General features: G+C 44.4%; 1 protein-coding gene across 1 annotated transcript in view; it reads right to left on the bottom strand.

The window, feature by feature from the left end:
• tmeff2a (transmembrane protein with EGF-like and two follistatin-like domains 2a) overlaps positions 1–25,518 on the bottom strand; it is a 96,526-nt gene that overhangs the window by 26,098 nt on the left and 44,910 nt on the right. The window contains exon 4 of the mRNA XM_068572700.1: positions 21,849–21,875. Within this exon, the coding sequence (XP_068428801.1) occupies positions 21,849–21,875 (27 nt within the window). The remainder of the gene's footprint in view (positions 1–21,848; positions 21,876–25,518) is intronic.

Genomic DNA, 25,518 nt, shown 5'->3' with positions numbered 1-25,518 from the left:
TCTCACAAATTGCATTAAATGTCCCTAAAGAGTTTTATACGGGCTACATAATAATCGCACCGTGCCCGTGAAACCAAATAATTCCGATTGGCAGCTGTGATAAATCTCGGCGAGGGCGGTTTTCTTCCCGTAAACAGACATGTGATCCATGAAAGGTGATACAGGAAGCAATAAACATAAGCTGATAATGGCCCGGGGATGATGATGATGATGATGATGATACTGAATCTATTGCATCTGCATCACACTTACATGCAGGGTTGAACTCTGACTCGTCTGCATACGATGCAGTCTTGCTCTCGTGTGAGCAGCTCCATTAAAGACAGAGACGGCTGACAATTAAACTATGAAACCCATCAATCAAAGTGGCATCATCAATGGGCCGCCGCCCGCAAGTGGCCGATCCGACAGGGCGAGCTGGGCCAGAGAACAGAATACGGCCTGATAAACCATAAACATAATGGACATCAATATTAAAAAGATGACAGATGAGAGGCCTGGATTCAATTTCTATTCTTCTTTTCTTTTTTTCCTTTCTCCCCCTGCAGGAGACCATATCGCTTTCCACAAAGTAATTTGTCAGCCGTAAGGCCGATGAGGAGGGGCCGAGCGCCTCCGAACAAAAAAAAAAAGAAAAAAGAAAAGTGAGCCACGGGCTGTTGTTCCAGTAACGCAAATGACAAAATGAATCAGGCAAATAATGATACTTTCAACATGCTTGGTGGGCATTGGCAGGGAAACACAACACAATGGCGTCCATAGCTGTAGTCCGTAGCAGTTGTCCTCAGACGGCGGGTTGTGGACATCCATTTCGAAGCCTTTGAACTTCGCTTTTCACCGTCACCGTTTAGTTCTTTTGCGACCAGAAGCGCACACAAATTAAGACGATAATGTGTACACTTCCGCCCCGGCAGCCACCGTTCATTAACCAGGTAACCCCGCCCCTAAAGCATCCGAACAAGCAAAAAAGATACCAGCAGCACTGGAGGGGGGGCGCTGTCGAGCTGCAAGTTCAGCCTTAAAGCGTCATAACTCAGATACCGTCTCAACGGGGTGGATTTATTACCGGCTTGTCTCTTGTTTTAGCAAGACCCCGTCACAGGTGACAGGCATCATTTGTAATTGAGGCTTGCCGGTGCATGGCGTAAAGATGATTCACATGCGACCTTGCAGCTTAAGTGTCGCACCATATTGTTCGGCTCTCTTCATTCAGGTTGCGGGCGGTTTTGTGGTGGAAAAGACGGAGTCACATCGACGGGGTTATTTCAACAAGTATTCCTTGTATTGTTTGTTGGGGGGCTTGTATCGGCTGTCACTCAAACGTCTCACCTTTTTACTTTCCACAATAAAAAGTCACTGTATTCAGCAGATAACGTGCCAGAAATGTACCCCAGGTGCAGCTGCAGCCAGGTACGACTGCTGATCCGTTGGCGGCGACCGTGCCGTCATTAATGAATCTGTGAATAAGGTCCTCAACTGGGTCAGAGCCTTTCTCGATGGATTAAAATGAGGAATTATGGCTTTAAACCTCCATCTTTCCCAGAGCGGAGAGGATTAGATCCTACGTTGTGTCCCGGGTGGCTCAGCGGCTGTCTTTCTTTCCTGGTGTACACTCAATAAGAGCATTCAGGTTGCTCAATAAACTTGGTCGTTCACACCTCATATTGTCTTCAGTCGTATCTAAACACAAGAAAGAGCATGGCCCATGTCCAGTCATTGACTATTAATAGATATGTAAGTGACTTAATACCAAATGTCGACCTGTAAGATAAAGTATAAACTGCTTTATTATCTTTTTGACTCTAAATAAGCATCACGCTGTATTGAAAGAAGACGTGAGACCAGCGACTAAGACCATAAACTCATGTTCTTAATGTTTACTAGGGGAATAAATCAAGAGAGAAGCAGTTTCATCTTCATTTCTATATGATCTGACTTTTCGCCCCCTGCTGGCCATTAGATATAATGCAGGTTTAGGCGCTTCAGCTTCAGCGACACCTTTCTGAACCGGAGGTTACCGTCTGATACTGGTGCCAATTCAGAGTGAAGATGTTTTATATATGAGAAAATAGGTTTACCCTCTCTCTCTTGATGAGAGTGGCACGAGAATATTGATATCGTTCCATCCCATCGTGTTGCCAAGAAACACTTTAAATGTGTTACTCCACTGAAAAAGACAACTTTTAGTTCTTACTGTTTGGAATTAAATCCGCTATGTGTTGATTAGTGCGCTTTAATTGTCCTGGTGGGCGTATTTCAAACTGTCTTGCTGTTTCCTCAGTTGCTTAAGCCTAAAATGCTACGCTAGGCTAATTGCCTCCTGGCACCTCGCTCCGGAGTTAATGCACATGTCGTGATTGATATCGATCTGCCCATCTGACTCTTGGCAAGAAGGCAAATAGGAACATTTCCCACAATGTCAACGCATCTCTTGGAGTTATGGTGCCAATGCCAAAATGATACTGTCCAGTTTTTGATGGCTCGCACTGAGGAATAATCATTTATTTTTGACAAAAGTCTAAAATGAGCAGAATTGTGTGCTTTGGCACATCTCAGCTCAAAAACAGTTGAAGCAAATAACTTGTATTTTTTTGTATGGAACAGTGTGAGTTTCAATAAAAGCCCATAAATTGTCACACAAGTCACGTCACCCATGATTTCTTTCTGTTTTCAGACATCACTCCTAATCAGAGAGGCCTCTGTGGTTGCATCTTTATCGTATATACATGTAAATACTTTGAATGTGTCTGTCCATATTAATTTAAACCATAAAACATACACGTATTAGACATGTTGGATCAGCTCAGTGTGATGCACAGTGCTTTGGCAACAACACGGTGTGGAATCAGCTTTTGCGCCTTTCTTCCTCGGTATTTGCTGTGGTCCCTTTTCCTTTTTTTTTTTTAAAGTCTCTCCCTTTGTTGCTTCCCAGACAAGATTCATGGTTCTAATCCGGAAATAAAATGAACTAGCCTCAAGCAAGTCTACTTCAAATAACACAGGGAGCAATCGATGCGGGCTATTCCTCCCTAAAGAAGACACCCATCTATTTTAAGTTTGATTTGACTAATTCATTCCGATGAAGCTGCGGCACTGGCCCACATCACTCACGGTGTATTAAACTGGAGGAAAAAAAAAATAATTAATCACCCCCACTAAATAATTCATGCCTTTGTTTCTATTTAATTTATATGAAAGCGTGGAGATAGCGCTAACAAGGCATCAAAATGCAACGGATCGCCGTTATTCGGCCAGTGTTTTCCTTCTGGCCGCCCCTCCTTCCTTCCATTACTCCATTATTTGTCCTCACACACACAGCTCACAAGGATTTTGAATTTCTCATCCATATCTCACATCAGCACGCTCGCTGGAAATTCAATTACATTCCCTCTCATTTTGCACTCTGCAGCTTTAGGCCTCTCTAACCTTGGCATACTTCCTCTCTGAGCCCCCAGCACACTGTGGAGAGCACACAGGGTTAGCAACAAACTTCCTCTCTTTCTCTGACATTAATCATTCACCGTTTTCTATGTCCTAATTTGTTCACTGGAATGTGTGTCCGCGTCTCAAAGTGGGATTTGAAGCAACAATTTCGCTCCATGAGGAGCTCGACACCACTTGTATGTGTGTGCATTGTACGGAGAGAGAGATGGAGGACGATTAGCTTGCTTCGCATGAAAACAAAAAGTGGGGGATTTTTCTCTTCTTCCCTGGTTTTGCTGATGTCGAGCGGTCGGTGGTTGCAAACGTCACAACAGAGATCTCTTGGTGTCGGGGAGCATGAAGTGTCAGGTTTCAGCTTTTCAAAAGGCCTTAATGCAACAACGCATTGTGTATTGAAGGCCAAGTGGAGCGCAAGCTAACCTTGGAACTGTGATGGTGTTTTTTTTTATATCAATTCAAGCACTGTCAGGGAGATAATTCTGACAAGCCGAGGTTGCTGACTAGATTCATGGGCTCAGAGTTCAACCGAAAGAAACAACTGGAAAACCTTAAGGCGAATCCATGCAGACTCCGCCGCTAACCTGGGTGCTAGCGCTCGGCCGGCAACACGCCGGGCCCCGGTTCTTCCCCTCGGAAAAGCAAAAGAACAAAACAACTGACAAACAACTGCGAGCTAATGCTTCGTCGGACCGGCAGTGTCAGTAATAGCCGTGTCATTCGCTGTAGATGTTGCTGCTGAACATGGCTCGCATGACTGCTCGTAGCAGCTAGCGCCCCCAGAGCTAATTTGGGGACGCAGAGAATGTTTCAACTGCTTTCCAGCTGCACCACTTGTCTGGTTGTTGAGCAGAGCAACAGTATTTCATGTAAGATACATAAGCTCAAGTGGTGCATCACTGTCAGCCAGTGGCCTTGAACTGCATGTTGTGTTGTAGTAAAAAAACACAACATCCGTCAGACATTTGTTTGATACATTTTTCTTTTTTAAGAGTTGGATTTGATTTTTTTCTTCTTCACATAACTTTACAGCTTGGACTGTTTAATGTTAACCAGCAGCATTGTGGCCCTTTATACCAGTCTCTCTGTGTTTATCCCTCCAGCAGGAAGAAGAGCAAAATGGTGGAGATAAAAAAGAGAAGCACGCATTTTGGGTGAATCTCTACAGATAATAGGACGAATGACCTCAGCTGGAGAACAAGAAACGATTATTTATTATCCACTTTGTAAATCAATTGCTAAACAAAACTCCTCCACGTAGATATGTTGCACTTTGTGCATGGCTTTAAGGCACTTAGGTGATGATAGGAATATTAAAGCCAATACCAAACCGGTGATAACTGTTTCAAATCAAATGTTTCCAACATCCGCTCATTAAAATGTTTTAACTGACTCTTCAACCCTCGAAAAGGTCATGAACACGATGGTATACCAGTGTAGTAAAGAAACACGTTTGCTAGGCTTTGACTTTGTACTGGCTTCAGTCCAGTGCTTTAATCTTATCTCGGGGCTCGTCTTTTAAAGCAGCTCAGTTAATCTACTGTATAATAATGAGTTGATCTGTTAAAACACTGCTTTCATACTGGAACAGATATCTGGAGCGAGCTGGAGAGGACGATGCTCTCTGGTAGGAAGCTCCTATTATGGACTTTCACTGTCTGACAGATGTTTTGAAAGCTCCATTTTAACTTGGCTACTCATTTCTGTACCGTTTAGGAGCACTTCAATCAAAAAGTGACTTTCGCTCTGGCAGGGGAAGACATCTGTCGTGTCACTTTAGACAAACCTACATATATTATTAGGGCACAGCACAGCCTCCCAAAGTAATACATTGATAAACAAACTACGCGCTATTGTGTGATAGACAGATGTGCTCCTTAAAAAAAAGCTGCAGCTCCACAGCCATAACAATCATAGACGTAAAGAATCACTGCGACGAAACGAGGCGACAAGACGTAAGCGGTGCGGTGACTTCAAGTCTGACACAAGACAGACTGCTCGGTTCTGCCAACGGCCGACGTGAACGGTGTTGTTTGTGGCGATGAATCTTTTGCAAATTGTCAACTGAATCTGCAGCTGCGCTCTCCGCTTTTAAAGCAGCTTTAAGGATGATGATATGAAAGTGTTCTTGCAGAAAGGTCCGCTGTGTTTTGGTGAATAACATGGAATCCATTCACAGAAGAAAATATAGACTTGATCTATTTTGTGATGAACACTATATTGCTACTAAGTAAAGAAATGATCAGGATGTTTTGTCGGAGAACATTGGGCCTCATGCGAGAGATGCCAACACATCTGATCTTTCGTGGCTTCTACGAGAACACGGCGCATTCAGTTTCATTTAATTTTGATGCAAATGCATTTCACGAGGAGAGAATCTGCTGTTATCCAAGCCAAACTTTCCACAAAAATATTGTTTTTGAAAACGACCAAAAATGACCACAGTTATCATAAGTTAGTAGTGTTTGCTGAATCTGATGTAATGTATAACAAGTGTGTAACAAAAACTTTTTTCGCTCCTTGGCGTTCATTTTTACTGCGCTGTAAAAGTCCATTAAACTGCACGGTGTTATGTGCAGTTTAATGCCATGAATCATAAAGAATATACACCACCGCCAGTCTATTCTTGTTTTTAGAAATGAAGGCTATTCGATGCGAAAACTTACAATGAAACTGAAAATCTGTAAAAAAAAAAATAATGAAAAAAAGGCAAGCAATGGCATCTATCCATCCAACATTGTTCCAAGTTTCCACAAGTGTTTTTCAAGGTTGGGGGAAAAAAAACTGGAGGCTCCACCTGCAATGTATGTATTGAGCTATTCACATTTTTACAAACTCTACTGACAGCTTCTCCTGTCCTCTCTTCCAAGCATTCAATGTGTTCAGCAGCCTGCAGTTCACTTCGATGTCTTTGTCACGAGGTTGTTGGTCTCAGCTGAATCGTCTGTTACCTTGGGACTACCTCGATGAGCGCGGAATTTCATTATTTTCCTGGTAACGTCAAACGCTACGTTGTGTGGCCAGATTTTAATTGAGAGCTGTGGAATCAAAAGCTTTTGATAAAAATATCACAATATCAAGCTTGCGTCGTCGGGAATGCTGAAAAAATCTGATGAATGTGAGCGTTTTTGTTTGGTTTTTACGGCTCATAGGTTTGATACAAGGTGTAGTTTTGGCGATCATGAAAAGAAAACATGCTTTTCCATCTCGCCGGAAGGTTCAGAGGGATAAGAAAACTCAAAATGTTCCGGCATCGGCTCCAATGTATGCACCTGCATGCACACCTCATCCGAGCATTCCCCCGACGTCCCCATCTATTGACCCCTCTGTCCTTGGGCAAACACACACTTTAGCAGCCTTGTCACAGCGATGCCGTCTGTTACCATCGCCTGCTTGGTCCAACAGAAAATCTCAGCCTCCAGCTCGCAAAAATACTCCACGTATCAACTCCACCTGTGTCGGCTCGCAGCCCACTGTGCCACGCCGAAAACCCGCCACCCGCCCCGCCAACCCTGCAGGGGCCAATCTCACACCACTGAGTGTTGGAGAGGAGCCGCGGACAGCCGGATGGTGCTGGAGTGGTGGCATGGTTTGGTCTCGAGGGAAGGAAGAGGATGAGAAAAACTACGGGCGACTGGCTAATCCTGTGTGCACAAGACCACCGGAGAGGATTGGCCGGGGCTAAAGACGGAGCTACATGGGGGATGGCAGATTGGGGATCACAGCGAGGGAAGGGGAAAGGAGCTGGAGATAAAGGGAGGCCGAGTAAAGCTGTATCAGGGTGTGGAGGGTATTACTGCAGGGGGAGAAGGATGAGGCAGGTACTGGTGGTCTATGGTATGGATATTTGCATATCAAGCATTGTTGGACCGCACGTCCAACATTCTACTGTCGGTCTGCAAAAGAGCCAAAAAGCACGACCATGATTATTCCCCAACCGAAGACAAAGATAATATCCCAAACCACACTTTACAGGAACCTAAATGCCTCATTTGTTTGCCAAAAGGCTTAACCATAGTTTTCCCACACAATAAAATAGAATATTTTGACAGTAATTTGGACCAGGTACAGGGTGTCGGATCAGAAAATGTCATCGTGTAAGAGCAGTTACAAACAACGCATATTGTCGTTTAATTTGAAAGACAAGCTGGGGCTCCAAAACTACTGTTTTACTCTTTAGCGGTTGGTGACTGTCTGCTGCTCTCTCATAATCCCAAAATGTGCAGAGAGGTGGATCCTCGGTGGATCCTCGGTGGAGCCGAGGTAGCACCGGGTAACGAGACCGCTAGCAGCTAGCGACCTGAGGTGGCGCCCACCTGTCACTCAAAGCGGCCGCTCCATTAATTGTCCATAACTTCAAGCCCTGAAATTATATATAAATGTACTCCCGCACTGTTCAATTGAACTCACAGTTTTTTTTGTACCAGGCTTTAAATATGTTTCTTTCTCCTGAGGTTATTGGGCATTTTAACATGGCGGTCGATGCTATTGACTCGATCTTGGAACTTCATTTTCTTGGCACTTCTGCCACCAGACACAAGTTTGCTTTAAACCACTTTGTTGATTTGCTTCAAAAGTGTCTAATAAGTTTACTTTAATTTGATCATCCGTGGCATTAAGTGGAAATGCCCTGCAAAGACATAAAAAACACTGTCCTCTCTCTGTCTTTTCAGTTTTCAGCAGCAGTGAAAAATATTGGAACGAAATTATTCCAACAAAGAAAATGAACTCTTGTGAAAAAAACTCTTGTGTGGCAATGACCTTTTTTTTAGCTTCAAACGAGCCGTGCCGATGTGTTTTGCGAAAGCAAATCTTTCCTAAATGTGTTAATTGGCTTGGCGTCCTCGCAATCAACACCTAAACAAATGTCATCAACAGCTATTCAATGCGTCCTTGCTTCCTAATTTCTGAGAGTGCGAGTGCTGAAAGAGGGCCATCAGTGAAAAAGCACACAACGCAACTGCCTCTTAATTATTGCAACGCAATCGTTTTGAGATTTTCTGCACGCTGAGATTGTTTTTCTGGATTTGGAGCTACTAATGGTCAAATGTTGTGAAATGGATGGAAAGAAATATACAATTCTAACTAAAAAGCTTAGTGAAAAGGTAAATTTTGAACTTTAACGTATCCTTCAGACATGTTGGCACCACTGCATCATTTAGAAAAATAATCAGTTGTGTAATCAGTTATGATGGTTTTATAGTTCCCTCTCTGCAGTGACTGTTTGTGTGCACTTGAATCTGACTTGTGTGTTATATATTTTACACTTTTTGATCAGGAAAGCTTGAATTTGAATTGCTGACATTTTGGAGTTGTTGACTACCTGCCCAGCTGTCATGGCTTTACTGTCAGCTCTCGGCTTTGTTTCGTCTAATAATAACTGAGAATAATGACTGAAAAAGTGGAACACTGCGTCCTGATGCTGTTTGAATATGGATCAATGAGGAAAAACAAAGAAAACATAATGCACCAATCAGTAGACAATGAGGTACATTCTTAGTCGGGGACACCGCTACTGTTCCCGATGGGTCCAGCAAATCTTTTTGTTAAAGAAATCAAGTTTTTAGTGTAAAAGGACGATAAACAAACTGTTTCTTTACTTCCAACCCTTCCATATGATCTGCTCCCCAGCCTTGTTGGGCATTCCCAAAGCACTACCTATACGTTCCTCTCTACCAACTACAAGCCATTAGCACGCTCTCTCTCTCCCCACGAGGGATTGGCTCCTCCAGAGAGGAGTCCGAAAGGCCGCAAATAAACAGCCTTCAGATGTTTACATGCGGAGCGAACGCCGGAGAGCGAGTGGAAAGCTAATTTGCAGTGTTGATGAGAAGAATCAGAAAAGGCTGCCCTTGGTTTATGATGGAGGAAATATTACATGCACAGAGCAGAAGGGAAAACAAATATATTACTTGTACGACGCAAATTTAGACTTATCAAATATTGTTTTAACCTTCATGTGAAAGTGACAGAGAGCGAGATCGACTTGCATACCTGTGCATTTACAATCCAGGTCATCTCTGGTGTTAAAATAAATGCACTAATGGAGCCCACAGTGGAAACACTTGCAATGCATGCCCTACTTCCACGAAAAGCTTCAAACAAATACCTACTAAGGGCGTCCAGCAGATATTACACCTCAGCGGTGAATTTAAGCCCCACACACAATGACCCGTTCTGGATTACTGCTCAACTGAGCATCAGCAGAATAATAACTGCCGCAATTAAAAAAGATGTCCGTTGTCAAAATGACCCACCGGAGGAACCTCGCTGTCTTCTCGCTGTCTTCATACCTGGAATTGAGGCCAATGTCTCTCCATGAGGCCGTAACTCAAAGTGCTTTGTTCGCATCTTGCAGCCGCACGCAGAGCGCTAATGAGCTATACGCTAGCTCGCTGGTGGCAAAAAGGGCGATTACAGGAAGTTGTGGACGCTTACCAGAGGAACATCAACCAGGGTGACTGAAAAGCCCGGACACGTGATAGTGATGGTATAATACCGTAGGACAGTATTACAGTGATTATGATACTTAGTATCTCTAAATCCAGAAACAGGGTGTGGGATAAGCAGTCAGTGATCCATTACAAGTGTTTCCGATGAGGCTTACATAAGAAGGCACGACCTGAAATCCCCAGGGAAGGGCCAAGAGGGCGGGGGCGATGTCCTCCGTGTGAAGGATTATGAGCCTTCATTTATCTGGGACATCCTATCTGTTTCCCTGAGTGCGGTCTTTACGGCCATGACAGCGACACTATAGGTCTGTGTGTACAGCAGATGGTTACGGGACAATATAACTGAGTATCGCTGAGCTGATATACGGTCTCCATCCAGGTTTCCACCGGAAGATGAAGATACAATCTGTCATTTGCTTTATTAGCCACCGTGTGTGTTGACGTTATAAGGAACCGCTGCTCCGTGTGTCTGTGTGCTTATACAATCTACTTTTCTCCGAGCAAATGCGAAAGGTTCCCAACTGCTGACTCGGGAGGGGCAGGTTTCACATCCTGCTTCTGCAATTATGCCTCACACACAAACATACACAAACACACACAGACACACACACGGCTCCAATTCTATCTTAAAGGGCCCACCTGACATTCCCTTGTTCCCTTTCCTAATCCCGATCAAATCCTGGCCATTACAGAAAAAAAAGTCCAATCCTTCTTTCTCTCTGCACCAATATCTGTCCATCCATCCTTTTCTATCCATCCCCTCCCATCTTGTCACCCCCCCCCCCCTCCACCCTCCTCCCTTCCGTCTCAGCCATTGTCCCATTATTTTCTGGATGACAAAAAAAAAAAAGACAATAAAACCCCTGATGCCGGTGAGAGCGAGAGATGGCCCAGAGGTGACCCCGCTATTCTCATCAGCCTCCGTCCCACTTTTCACCCACCTCCGCCGCTGATAGCTCTGACACGCGGCGGCTGCCGCTCGCCGCTCACGTCCCCCCCCCCCCCCCCCCGTCTCACTCCGGATAGCGTCTGAACCTCACCACCACCATCATCACCACCACCACCACCATCATCACCCCAACTCATTGCATTCAAAGCCCCTGCTATGCACACACACACACACACACACGGTGGGGGAGGGAGGATTTTAATAATAATTTCAGAGTGGTATGATTGGATATGCTCCCGTGGAGAGACGGAAGGGGAAAAAGCAAAAGCAGCAGAGGTGAGAGATGGGAAAAAAGGAGAGGGAGATAGAGAGTAGGAGTGAACGTGTGTGGATGAAGGGATCTAACGACTTTGCTTCTATCTCATTTGCAGATCCCATCCCTCTCCGTCTATACACTCCCTTATCCTCGTGCCAAAATCAAGGCTTATCCGCCGAGCCCCTCTCACGCGCACCGCCCCGAACGTCTGCTCTGAGAGGCCGTGAGCCGTTTTCTAGGTGGGCATATCTTAGTGTATACATTACAATAAACCCTATATATATATATATATATATATATATATATATATATATATATATATATGAGGAAGTTTGCCATTACAACACGACAACACGTTCACCACAACGAGGTCCAAACCTTTCATCATATCTTTTTGTTTCAGCGCCATCAGCGACTCTGGGAAAATAAATGGAATATGAAACGTTGCTGTTTGGAAGATGTTTATCCAAAGAGACTTGTGTCGAGGTAAGTAATGACATATCGTATAGCTGAGCACTGATTGTGTGCATTGCGCTCGCGAAGCCGCTGGATTTAGAACATCGAGTTGTTTTAAATTACATTTTAATTAAAAAAAAGTTGGAAGATCTTATGTATAAAACTCTGCTATAGTAAATCTTGTTCAACCAGAGCCTTTATTGTTCATGCTGCTCCAGTAATCAGCTTTCATTAGCAGACATTTTTAACAACTATAACCACAGCTAATTATGTATTATTATATTACAGGTTAAAGCGAAGCCAATTTTATCTGCATCATCAATGAAACTGCCAAATGAGGAACACACAGTCCCAGAAACTACATTATCGCTTCCTAAAATATCTTTTGATGTAATATGTGTTATGATACATAAAGCCGGGTACACCGTTTAATAACATTTCTCTCATTTTGGTCTTGCTGGGATTGTAATTTATCTAATGTGTGAAGCTTTTCTCTGCTCACCGTTGTCGTCCTGGAAAGCCTTGACATGCTCAGCACTCACAATTTTAATAATTCTGTGTGGGATAAAGCTGTTCACGTGGGCGCGTTGCACACGCCCGATCAGACGGTCGGTTCAACGTGATCGCATCGCTCCTCGTGGCCTCACGTCACCTGACACGGCGGTGATGAAATGACTCGAGGACTCGGGACATTGACGCCGCTGCCCCGTCGCAGAAGAGCCCGTGTGTGTCGCATTCAGGACCCCTCCCACCAACCAAGTGTCTAACAAGGACCCGGATGGATGGACAGTGGAGTTCATTAAAGGCCCGGTGCGTCTCGCACTGACGCCAAAAAGGTGCCTTGTGTGTCTGCCGTCGCCATCTTTGATTTTTTTGAACGGAAGTGACCATATTTGGACCGTAAACAACTCTGGCAGCGGCCTGTCAATCACAAGGCAGCCACGCCCTAAAACATACCCTGCTTTATCATGTTGACTACTTCAAGCGGCGCCATAACTAACAACATTATACCAGCTGTCGAGTTTAACAGCTAATCGCGGCGTTTCTCCCTAGCTCCCACCCCGCACGCGAGCTAACAGCAAGCTAACAGCAAGCTAACAGCAAGCTAGGCAGACCTGCTTTCCAGTCTCCATTGCGTGTGTCTCCAGCGCCACCAGCAGTGTTACAAATTTCACAGGGAATAGTCTCCAGCTACAGATTCTTCTTCTTCTACAACTTGAAGTAGCGCAACCAACTCGACTTAATAGCTATAACTTTGTGATTCTGTCTCGGCCAGCAGAGAAGGCCCCGCTGGCACCGCCACTGCATTACACATGTTTATGTGTATAATATGATCAAAAGTGTTGCCCTTTGTTCGTTGCAGATACTGGTGAAACAAATGAAAACTTTTCGGTTTCCCGCTTGCGCAATAAAAGCAGCGGAGCTCTCCTTTCATGTTTGGTGCAGAATGTCAACTTCAGTCAGGTTCAGACTTTTTCAACAGGGCTGCGAGCCCACAGCCTATCTGCCCGTCGGCTTTCACCTGCCTATTAGGGTGGAACATATTGGCTAGATAGGCTCTGTTTGTGAGTGTGTGCGTGTGTGTGTGTGTGTAAGTGTGTGTGATAGAGAGAGAGCGAGAGAGAGATGCAGCATAGAATAACCAAACAGGACACACACACACACACACACACGCTCGCATGCGGGTGGGCTGGCGGTGGCGAGCCTTATCGCAATGCCACAAAGTGGGAAGATTAGATTACTCACTTCCCTAAACCTCTAACTTGGTTACCATAGCAATGGCAGTGTGACTGGGGCGCCAGCTGGTCATCGTGGAGGTGGAGGCTGCTGGAGCGGCTGCTGAAGCGGCTGCTGAAGCGGCTGCTGAAGCGGCTGCTGAAGCGGCCGCGGGGGATGAACGGTGGAACAATCGGCGAGGGGAACCGCAGGTCAGCCGGCTATTACGCCGCAGTAACTCCACCGTCCTGTCCCACCATTCCCACTCGTGTGTCCCGGAAACCAGGAAGGCGAGGTCGCATCAACGGTCACGTCCGCTTCAAACGCGCCGAACACTGGGATTATTCGGGATTATGCTTCGTGTTGAGGGCCCGACGACATGAACATGTCGCTGCAGAAGCTCGTAGAATAACCTCGTGTAATCGTCTTTGAGCGTCGCTGCATGCCGGCCGGGGGGGGGGGGGGGGGGAGGGGGATCAATTGAAATTGAATTCATAACAGCGCCGCGGCGGAGCCTCGCCCTTGATTCAAATTAATGAAGTGCTTGCAGATCCATAGTGTTGCGGGTTTGATCGTTAGATGAATTACCCCAATCGGGTCATTGTATTTCAATTAAGCCCGAGCGCGGTGTTTATCTTTTCATTAGTCAACACTCGGGAGAAAGTAAAAGTGGGAACAAAGTGAGGAGGTCTAACGCAGATCTAACGGCGTTATCTGTCTTCGAGGAGGAAAGACTGTCGCGTTGAAGGACTCGACAAAAAGTCTGAGCCTGAACAAAGTGAACGGGATAATTAGAGACGCACACAAAGGAAATCAGGTGGCTGGAAGGACTCTTGGACGTAAGGCGCGCTGCCGGCCCGCATGTGGACGGCGAGGACGCGTCCCTACCGATACTGGGAGAGCAGAAGGATCCCTGCCAATATTTGAGCGAAATATTTCGTATTATCCACACACACACACACACACAGATGGAGAGGAGCAGAGGAGCAGAATTGCTTGTTGACAGCCGCGGAGAGGTCTCAGTTCTGGCGTGATCATCGCGGCCGTCGCCAGCCAGGAGGTCGGCGAGGTCCGGACCTCGATCATTATTCCCCACAAAGCCCTCTGTCTCTCTGCATCTGAATGACGGGACGGCTCTTGGAAGTGACAGCCGTCGATAAGACTAAGGCTGTGTGTGAGTAGTGAGGTGACCGGAGGAAGCAGAGTGTGTGTGTGTGTGTGTGAACAACGTGTTCGCGCACAACAACTATGTGGTGATGAAGCACACACGGTGTCAGCGTATCTCACTGGGCCCTCAGTCGTGCAGTTCTTTAATGTCATTTGCTGTTATCCTGGGTTTCTACATCCCATGACGGTGATTTCATTAGCTGCACTAAGTCCCGCCCCCCTCCTCCTCTGCACTCCGACGGGGTTTGAACTGACGGTTTTTTAAAATATGGATCCGGCTGGCACTTTGTTAGAAGTGGTGAGATGTGGGCATGATTAGAAGTTAGCTTTATGGCAGGTACATTTGTTGTTAAGATGTTGTGACTTTATTATTATGGAATTGCAACTTTCATCATCAAATATTATGACTTCATTCTCATTAAACTGCGACTTTAGAGTAAATCCGGTAAATGACAGACGTCGATCGACAGGAGAATAAAGATTTGAAGTATTAAAGAATGCACGAGAGCTTTACTGAACATTACATTACACATTCCTATTGTCACCTGGTCGACTGAATTTTGTTGCTTTCTTTTCATAAATGAAATCACATTTCCACGATAAATTGATGCAGGAAAAAAAATCAGGAAATGAGGTCCCTCCACCTGATAATCCCCACCAATGTTGAAACCAAACTTACGCCCTTGCACTTAGAAGGATGACTCATAAATACCAGTTGAGCGCCTGCAGGCAGACCGACGCGCTCCCCGCTGCCGCTAAGGACTCATAATGGAGTCATCTTTTTATTTTTTTATTTTACCATTCAAACAGAAAAATGGTTCTGATAAGTTACGGGACAGTGTTCTGACCTTGACAAAGCACTTAATTTAGATAAGAGTTACCCTTCGAAACGGCAGTGAAATTAGGTCACTTTAATGCCTGAAGCACTCAGAGCATGACAGAGTTTAAATCTTTGACTTTGGGGCTTGAGGCAGGCGTGTCCTGCTGGCTCCTCACCAGACTCGCTTCTATTTGGGACTAGTTTAAATCTACTGGGGATTTTTTTTTTAAAAGTACATATTTAATATTGAATCGTAAAAGCCACAGAGACTAGCATTACATTTAGCTCTTTTAAGAAAAAAAAAGAAGATGGTGAATAATTGAAGTTGCTGGTTCTTCGGGTACATTTTAGAGGTAATTAGTGGTCATGAATGGATTTCCATAACATTCCTGGTTCCCAGAGGACGAATCCTAATCTCGTTGATGATCCTCTGACACGGGGTTGCAATCAATCAAGAGATCAGATACAAATACCTGCTTTATTACAGAGGAATTGTATCGATACAGAAGACAAAACTCGTCGTTGTCCTTTTTAGAAAAGAAAATCTTTAATATTGCTTGAATTTCATCTGTCAAAACCAAACTGATTTAGTGCTTCTAAGTGTCAGATTCTGAGTTTAAAGGCTCCAACTTTTCATGATGTCTGTGTAAACCGTTAAAAGTGATACATAAGCTTGTTGTTGTCATCTGTAGGGGTTATTTCTATACAATATTTGCATTGCATTTAAATATCTAAGAGAAAAAATATTGTATTTTTGTTCTAAATAGTCAAAAATATCTTGGAATTAGCATTTTTTTTTTTTAGCTGCTCAGAGTTAATGTGAAAAAATGTACCGGGTCATAATTTACTGACTTTAATATCCATATCTGTTATCGCTGTGAAAACATGTTCTTCAAACAACTGAATTTATTCAAGGTCCTCACCAAACAGTAAATGTTCCAAGATCACATTTGAACTAATTTCCACCGGAGGAAGAGCGAACGCGCCGAAATAAAATTTACGTATGTTCACAGCGGCCGTTAGCTCCGTTAGCTAACTATTGCTCCATTAGCTAACTATTGCTCCATTAGCTAACTATCGCTCCGTTAGCTAACTATCGCTTTGTTGGCTAACTATCGCTCTGTTGGCTAACTATCGCTCCGTTAGCTAACTCGTGCCCTCGCTCCGTTAGCTAACTATCGCTCTGTTGGCTAACTAGCGCTCCGTTAGCTAACTAGCGCTCCGTTAGCTAACTATCGCTCTGTTGGCCAACTATCGCTCCGTTAGCTAACTATCGCTCTGTTGGCTAACTAGCGCTCCGTTAGCTAACTAGCGGTCCTGCTGCTCAACACAGACTTATGCTCAAATAATCTGCCCACCATTGAGTAAACCCTGCCCCCAAACACGATTTCCTTCAGTGTTATTTTGTGTTATCCGCTGATAACATCGACTCATCAGCATCTCCCACTCTTCCCTGCTGCCTACTGCTGCCGGTGGGAGCGACGCAACAACTCCCCGTGAGCTCTTCTCAACCACACACCTCTAGTCAGCCACAGAAAGCTCACATCCTCTGCTCACAATTATTCCTCAGAAAAAAAATCCTCAGAAAAAAATAGCAGCTCTCTCTTCCCCCTTCCTGAAGCTGCCCCCTGTTGCCTCTGACACATTTCATGTCTGCTCCCATCTGCACCAACATCTCACGGCGCCACCTTGTTGTCGGCGCTGGACGATTGACGTCGCCGTTGTCCCCAGAATATATAAATATATATATATATATATATATAAAGAGATCTATATCTCTCTGGGACTCACGTCTCACATGAAATCTCACTCATCTTGGACCTCGACTTGTATCTCTCAGCTTCACAGAACTACCAGCATGTCTGTCACCAAATAAAATACATACATATATATATATATATATATATATATATATATATATATATATATATATATATATATATATATATATATATAGCGTGACTTTTGCTGAGACCCACAGAAGTCGTCAACGCCCACGGCTTCGGTCGTCCCGTGTCCGCCATGTGAGGGAAATTCAATTTTCTCCGCGGCCCAATTTGATTTGAGCAAATGTCTGATTCGGACTAAAAGGGGGGAGCCATGTGACCAGACTCGTGTCCTCAGGGGATGTCGCTGCACGGCCGCCCTTATTGGGTAAATAAAACTGCGCATGCGAGAGAGAGAGAGAGAGAGAGCGAGAGAGAGAGAGAGAGAGAGAGAGAGAGAGAGAGAGAAGAAGACACTGTGGCGAGGCCAACGGCTGCACGAGGCCGCCCGCCACGCTCCACAAATATTCACATGTGGACTCAGAAGAAGAAGAAGATGAAGAAGAAGAAGAAGAAGAAGAAGAAGAAGCTGGCAGCCGGCCAAGCTGACCGGAGCTTTATGTGTGTAGATTTATCCCCGGCCGTTAAAATACATTTGATTTTTACTCTTCTGCTGCTGATTTGCTCAACAGGAGTCCAACCCGCCTTTAACAACCACTTTCTTTAACCTTCTCCCCTGCTCATAAAACACCAGCAGCTGTCCTCCTCCTCCCACTCCTCCTCCTCCTCCTCCTCCCGTCTCTTCTACTGTATCTCTCTCGACCTCCACTACGATTCCATCTTTATAGGGTGTGTTTGCCATTCTCCTCCTCCTGTCCTTGCCCTCGCCTTTCATCCTCCATCCCTACTGAGCAAACCCTCTGTGCCCCTGAGCTATTTTTTCTTCGTCTTAATTGTCTCTTTTTCCCTCCCGAATGATCGATACGTCAAATGTATCTGACAGATGGAGAATAAGGACAGTTCTCCGGCTTTCAAACACCCAGAGGTCTGGAGAGGTGGAGCGGAGATATTCAGAGGAAAAATCCTCTCTCGCTTGTTTTCAGAGGATGCCGGCTTATTTTTTAATGCGGATAATGACGCTAAACTCTTCACCCGTTCCCCCCCCCCGCCTGATGCCTCGCTGTCCATTTCTGCCGCTTGCTTTCTTTTCGTTTTTTTTTTTAAGTACTTTACTTTCATGAGGAAATGATTTCCTGTAGCTGGAGCTTCCTGCGCGCTGTTTACCGTCTGTGTTTTGCCATAAATGTGACGTTAACTTCGAACTAATGTTACGATAAATTCAACGACGTGTCCTCCATTCGGGGAGCTTGAACTTAATTTACTTTCGCGCATAAATCAAAACAAATTTGAAAGTTTCGGCGCGGGTGTGTGGGGACGTCAGAGCTTTTCTGAGTCTATTACACCGACAGCATTTATGCAAGAGAGACTCTGAATTATTATTTGTCCCCCTCAACCCGAACACTGCAGCCTCCGTAAAGCTGAATCAACACTTCTCGAGAACAGAGATGAGATTATTGATTGCGTTTTCCAACTCCATGTTTCACATTTTGCATCTCAAAAAGGAAGAGGCTTCCAGGATGGATACCGAACGCATCGGTTTGGCAAATGCAACGCTACACTCAAGCCCGGACTCGAACCCACAGGCATCGAGGGCCGTCTCCCTCACACTGGATGTTGTCTTGGGCCCAACAGTGTACACAAATCCTATAATAACCGTACGCAATTCAAATAATTTAAAGAGAAAAAAATCCTCTTCATTGATTTATATTAATGTAGTAATAAATGAGCTGTGTAGCCGGGCATGCTAACGTTAGCATCAGACAAACACACGCGTTCATCAACTTCTTACACTTTAGCAGGTTTGACACATTACTGTTTCTTGTTCTTATGACAATTATATTCATACTTTGGCATATCACGTCATAATCTTCATCTTACGCCTACAGGCTTACCTGTGAATGCTTTTTTTTTTATGGCAGAGCCTTGCAATAAAACGCTGAACAACAAGTGTGTGTTCCCTGTCTGACGCACAACACGGCCCAGAGTTATGGACCTCAAATGAACATTGCTGATGGAGTAGAAGAGGAAAAGAGACACACGGCTATGTCGGCCTTTACAACTTCACGTGTGAACACACAACGCAAATTCAGGCCGCGTCTCTCGCACCGCTGCGTCAAAGGTAAAGCGATCGTTCTGAATATGGCGTTCAGAGGACGTACATATATATGTATATATATATATATATATATATATATATATATATATATATATATATATACATATATATATATATATATATATATATATATATATGGAAATGTATGTTTCATTTTGTTTCTTTCTTCCTGGTGTCTCTTATCGCTAACTGCCCTCCTCTTTTCCTGTGTCTTCAGTTCTGTTATCTATTTTGTGACTTTCCTCGGGCCATTTCTTTGTCCAACCCCATCCCTCCCTCTCTCTCTCTCTCCCTCTCTCTCTCTCTCTGGTTGACCTAGCACCGGTTTCATTTCCGCTTGCTCATCCGTCTGTCTGGCGTCTCTTTTTTTTTTAATGTTTTTGGGGGGGTGAACTAATCTCTTTTCCAATCTCGCGCTCATATATGCTTGTGCGTGAGAGTTAATGAAGGATCGGCACGGGCAAACACACGGGACGAGCCGGCGAGAGAGACGCACCAGAATGAATATATGCATGCGTACAAATGTTCGCCGGCAGATGAACGGCGCGCGGTCCGGACTGACAACAGCTGCTCCGTCCTGTTCGGCAATTAGGCATCAAATACGAGTCTCACTCCAACGGCACATTAATAATTAGCCGGGGCTTTGGCAAGATTAAAACACAAACTATCTTCTCCATCACTGCAATAAACTCTCCTCTGTCCTCTGTCAGCTCCGGCGTGCGTTATTTGTAATGTTGGTCACACGCCGCTCTGAGAAAGCAGCCGCTGTTGCTCCCACGTGACTGAGGAGGAACTGAAAGTTGGAGTCTGAGAGAACAAGGTTCCTCTGTACCACATGTGGCCTGCAATGACCTCGTGTTTTCAACCAACCTTGAGTATTTTCAGTGGCAGTGCACACGTGTTGTGTAAGTAAAAAAAAAACAACCCCAAAAAAAACAACCCAAACAAACCCGACAACCTCCGTCAAATTAATCAGTTTGAGATTAGGACTCCCGGAGGACCGCGCCAGTTACGTTTTAGTGAGCCGTGTCCACAGAAAAATGTGTAATTGCGTTTTGCATTTTTCCAAAACACACTTATCAGTTTTCCAAATTATTTCCTGCCTCCCAGGCCCACGAATTTTCAGGATGATCCGAAAATGATCTTCGCTGAGACTCGAAGGAAAGCAGCTCGAGACAAAAAATCCATCACAATTCTCTGTCACGGTCACATTATCATTCACTGCAGAAGCACGAGAGAAAAAACACAAACAAACAAAAAAGCCTCTCTTCTCTTTCTGATGAATCAAGGCCACGTTGATATGTTTTCTTCTTCTTCTTCTTTGTAAACACTTCATGCTCCCGGGCCAATTTACAGAGATATAAATAAGTTTGATGGATACAAAAATAAAAGGCAAGGAAATGTGTATTGATAAACAGAATGTTGGCAGGCAGCGGGAGCTTAATTATGAAGGCATTGGCATGTCCATTGTACATAATATATAATATATATAACAAGTCCATTGTACATAATATATAATATATATAACAAGTCCATTGTACATAATATATAATATATATATAACAAGTCCATTGTACATAATATATAATATATATAACAAGTCCATTGTACAGGATGAACCGGTGCTCCTGATGACCGGTCCAATTCTGGATTTAAGTGTTTCCCACAGGACTGCGTGGCTCTTTTGGTGTTTACGTCCTTAAAGGACGTTGTGCTCGAGTAAACAATTAAATTATGAACACAAATTGGTTGTAATCATGACGTTGACATGAGGAAAAAGTACCTTCATATAGACCTTTTTTATTCTCATCATTCTTTTGTTTTCCCCATTAATCCACGCTGCCGCTGCCCTTGAGCAGCTGCAACAACCGAATGTCCCTTCAGGGCATCGACAAAGAGGTTTATTTCATCTTATCTGTGTCTAAATGGCCGTGTGGGGGCCGCGGTATCAAGCCGTAAACACAACACTGACAAACGATCACATTATAGAGCGGCCGTGGTGAACGTGTGAGCAAGCCGTCGCCTATTTACACGTAAAAAAAAAAGCAATAATGGAGCCACAGCTCCATCCATGTGGGGTCGTGTTTAGCTAGTCAACTCAGTCCTCTGAGCTATTAACGATACACCAATTTAGATTATTAGAGCATTATTATACAACAAGGTAAGTACAATACATTTAAAAAAGGAGCAACTTAACACTTAACTGAAACTAACATTTACATTATTGTATTGTGCTGTGTCATAACAGTCACACGTATGGAAGCCAATTCACGTCATTATTATGAGATAAAATTATGACATGAAATAACTTCATCTCATAATTTTGACTTTTTTTGTGGCAGAAATTGGCTTCCATACATTTGAGTGTTTTACGATTTACCAATATTTCGAACCGCATATTAAACTGCATTCACGTCAAACGTCTCTGTTTGTTTATGAATGCACACCATATTGTTTTTGTGTCCAGAATAAGCCCATTTTTCTTTCTATAAAGTCAACTTGCCGAGTTGCAAACAAAGAGTCAGTGGAGGAGAAGGAGGATGAGGAGGAAGAGGAGAAGGAGGAGGAAGAGGAGGAGAGTAATCTTACCGTCGTCTCCTGATCCTGAGCCGGCATCTGCAGAGGAGAAGAAAACAGTTATTAACCAGCAAGTCTCACACGAGCACAGACGTTGGCAGAATGAACCTGTGTGTGTCTGCCGTATGCAAGAGTGTGCGTCTCGGCCCGCGAGTGTACCGATGCTATACTACTGCTCACATAGAACCTTCTTTTATGAATACAACTCAGTCACTTTTGTCAACGTAAATGCACAAGTGGTTTTACAAGTGTGATTTACAGTGCTACTGACTGTTTTTAGTTATCTCTTTTTTTTAAATATAAATTCCACTCAGAAGTTATTGGAAATGTTTTTATCGAGATTCAGAACCAAATCCCACGCAGTCGATGCGGGAATCTAATCCTGCAAATAGTATTCTATAAACAATTTGTGTGTGTGGCCGGATCTTTATCTGCACGCTTTGCAGAAGTATTGTCTGAAAAAAAAGAAGCTGAATAGTGATGCAAAAAAAAGAAAGAAAGGAAATACTGATGTTAACAATGGAGCTGCGAACTATTTGTCCCAGTTCTCGAGCGCGTGAAGAGTGAGGCGCTTCATGTTCTTTTGCGTGCACTTGAGTGACACAAGTTCTTTCTCAAGATGGTGCACAAAGTGATGCTCCGTCGATGAGAACGCCTCCAAATATCCACCTCTCGCCGTGATCGGACTGCGGGAAGACACTCGACGCGTTCGCGTTTACCGGCCGGCTCCTCGATCCACGGCTTTCACGCCGAATCTGTCTCTGACGCGCCGAGCTCGCTGACGCTGTTGAACAATATTGGCTGTGAAAGCGATACCCATGAGCACTTTGGAAAAAAAGAACCCGGCACCGCGTAACCTGAGCCGCGGCGTAGAGCGATCCGCTAAAACGCCCGGGGGCCAGAGACCCAGACGCAGGGCCTTCGGGAGGACTGCGGGATAAGAGCTCAGTTTGTTTTTTTTAGAAGAAGAAGAAGCGGCGCACACAGTGAAGCACACGGGCTCCGCTCAGCTGTCCTGATACTTTTAACGACGAGGGGCTTCGGGTCGATGAAATACATTTCAGAGCGGGATGAAGCCACGTCTCCAGCGTGATGCTCCTTTGAGGTCAGAGCGGCAGATGGCGAGTCGCGCCAAGGGGAAAGCAACCCGGTCAATAATCAGCGAGGTGGGGGCCGCCTCCCAAATCATAGCAGACATGACGTTTTTTAAAAATTTTATTGAATAATTCAGTTTCTTTAATAGAGACGGGGTCGAGGTAAAAGCTCAAATTACCAGTTTGCCCCGTCGACTTTCACACAAAAGTCTGTCTACATTGTCGTCGCTTCATCGTTTAATCCTTTCAGACGTTCATGTGACAGCATCTCCGTTTTGTGAGGTCACCGCGACCTTGACCTTGTTCTAAGGTCGTTTTGGAAACCCCCAAAACATTATATACAAGCATAAAAATCGGTCGGTTTTAACGGATTTTCTTAACAAACGAAAACGACCAACCGAATACCGTCTGGACACACAATGCCACGATCACATGAAGATTACACAAATATTTCCAATGATCTAAAATCTACCAGTAAAATAAGTAGTACTGTACATCCATGAAGGACAGCTCTTAATTATGGGGAAGAATCAGCATGAAACGCCCCCGAATATCATCCCTCTGCCAACAACAAACACACTTGTTGGATCTCAACGACACCCACAATGCATTTTGTTGAGACAAAGAATGCAAATAGAAACCGCTCCACCTTTTGTTTAAAAGAAAACTCCACAGGTCAACTTTGATGTTGGGGGGGGGGAGAGATATATATCTCAATGCACGAAAAGCTCTGTCTTTGAATCTGCAGGATTTCCGTGACCTTGCTACATTCGGGACGCCGCATGTGCAGTGTTTCATGAAAAGGCTTAGCTCGAAGGATCAGGCTGCAGTCAGAAGGGGTTCATGGGAGATCAATAAAAACCTTTAGTATCTGTACCAGGCCAGAGGTTTTGGAGAGAGAGAAAGACTGGCATTAGAAAATAGAACAAAATGGCAAGGGAGATAAGCACAAGCACATTTTTCTGCCCACTTGTCTGCCAAATAAAGGGTCACAAAGAGGAGATATCACACAATTTGATTTTGTGAGAGGCACAGAAGAGTGAGCAAGAGGGCAGAGGAGTGCCGAGAGAGAGAGAGAGAGAGAGAGAGAGAGAGAGAGAGAGAAAGAGAGAAAAAATGGTTACCTTTTGTAGACAATAGATGATTGAGGTGATTTTCTTTTCAGTTTCGCAGCCATTGATTAGACGAGGGAGGAAGGAGATAGAAAGAGAGAGGAAGCTTCTGGGGTAACTGTTATTAACCTCACTGCGCTGCTGACACACACACACACACACACACACACACGTCCCACCTTCTGCTGTAAATAAGGCGTGAAAGTTGGGCTGCAGTATGGCTGCAGGGGTGTTGACAGACACTCTGCATGGCAGGCGGTTTTATGTATCAAACTACTTGTGTGTCCTTGTAAAAATGATTCTCATATTCTGAAGAGCGATCTCTACTGCGAACCCTCGTGATGGATTTTTTTTTTTTTTTGTAATCGTACACAAGCAACACCACTTCATTCTTTGTACAAAAACTTTGCATCCCTTAAATGCATGAAAATAAAAAAAGTGTATCTGCAGAAGTTGAACACTCGCAAACACAACAGATGTATCGTTATATTGTTATTGTAGATATGTATCTATGACGGGCAGAGTATTGGAGCTGGGGCACGTAGAAAATAACAATCTTCAGTATGTGCAGCTTTGAAGGATATGGTAGATGTCTGGGGAGAAGACTTGTAGAACAAGTTTTTGCACCTTTTGAAAATAATTTTCCATCAAAGCCGAACCTGATAGGAAAATGTTCAGCTCAGTAGGAAACATGGGTTTTTTAATCTACTGACCACGGGGGTTGGCCTATCCCAGGATTCTGCTCGAATTTCCCCCGCGAAATAGCTTTCTAGACAGAACAGAGCTCCCAAATTAAAATCTCAAAGCGGCGGACCGTCCGGGTCCTCACTATATCACCTCATAATTTGCCAGAATTGCTGACGTTTTCCTCCCTGATTGCGATTAGCGAATAATTTTTTCACCACTCGGCCCAATATCTCTTGGATTTATGAGCATATTGCAGGATTCTGCATGGCACGATTTACGTCCAACGTCAACACGTCATCATTTATGGAGGCGGAAAGCATGGGGGTGGAGGTCGTAACTCACCAATGCTAAGATGCTGCAGAAAAGCACACACTTTACAAAACGGAGGCATTTCAATGCAGCCCCATGATTTTGCATCTAACACTGATCAATCCTAGTCTACAGATAGGGCTGTTCCAACCTGAAAAGTCCTTCAGAAAGACCTTGAATCGCCTTTGGAGTGCTGCTCAGTAGCTCATCTTGACCTCTGACCGCCCTTGGAGAACAAGCAACACAAATACATCTCCCTACAGATCAATAACATCTGAGCACGTCATCACTTAAGTGTTTAGAATTCAGATAGAATTTGCAACCAGCGAGCAGTCACAAGGCCGCATTTCAGAGAATTAGCCGTGTATTGATGACTTCTCCTGTACTGTATGTGAGATTGTAGTGGCACTGACTCTCATTTCGCTCCTGGTCTACTGCTAACCCGGAGTGTGCGTCTTAAATCACCATACACATATGGCT

Source organism: Clinocottus analis, unplaced genomic scaffold (genome assembly GCF_023055335.1).
Source record: "Clinocottus analis isolate CAN_PGR_092001 unplaced genomic scaffold, fCliAna1.0.p SCAF_12, whole genome shotgun sequence".
Lineage (NCBI taxonomy): Eukaryota > Metazoa > Chordata > Actinopteri > Perciformes > Cottidae > Clinocottus > Clinocottus analis.
The sequence above is the reverse complement of the archived record's forward strand: the minus strand, read 5'-3'. Positions and strand labels throughout refer to the sequence as shown.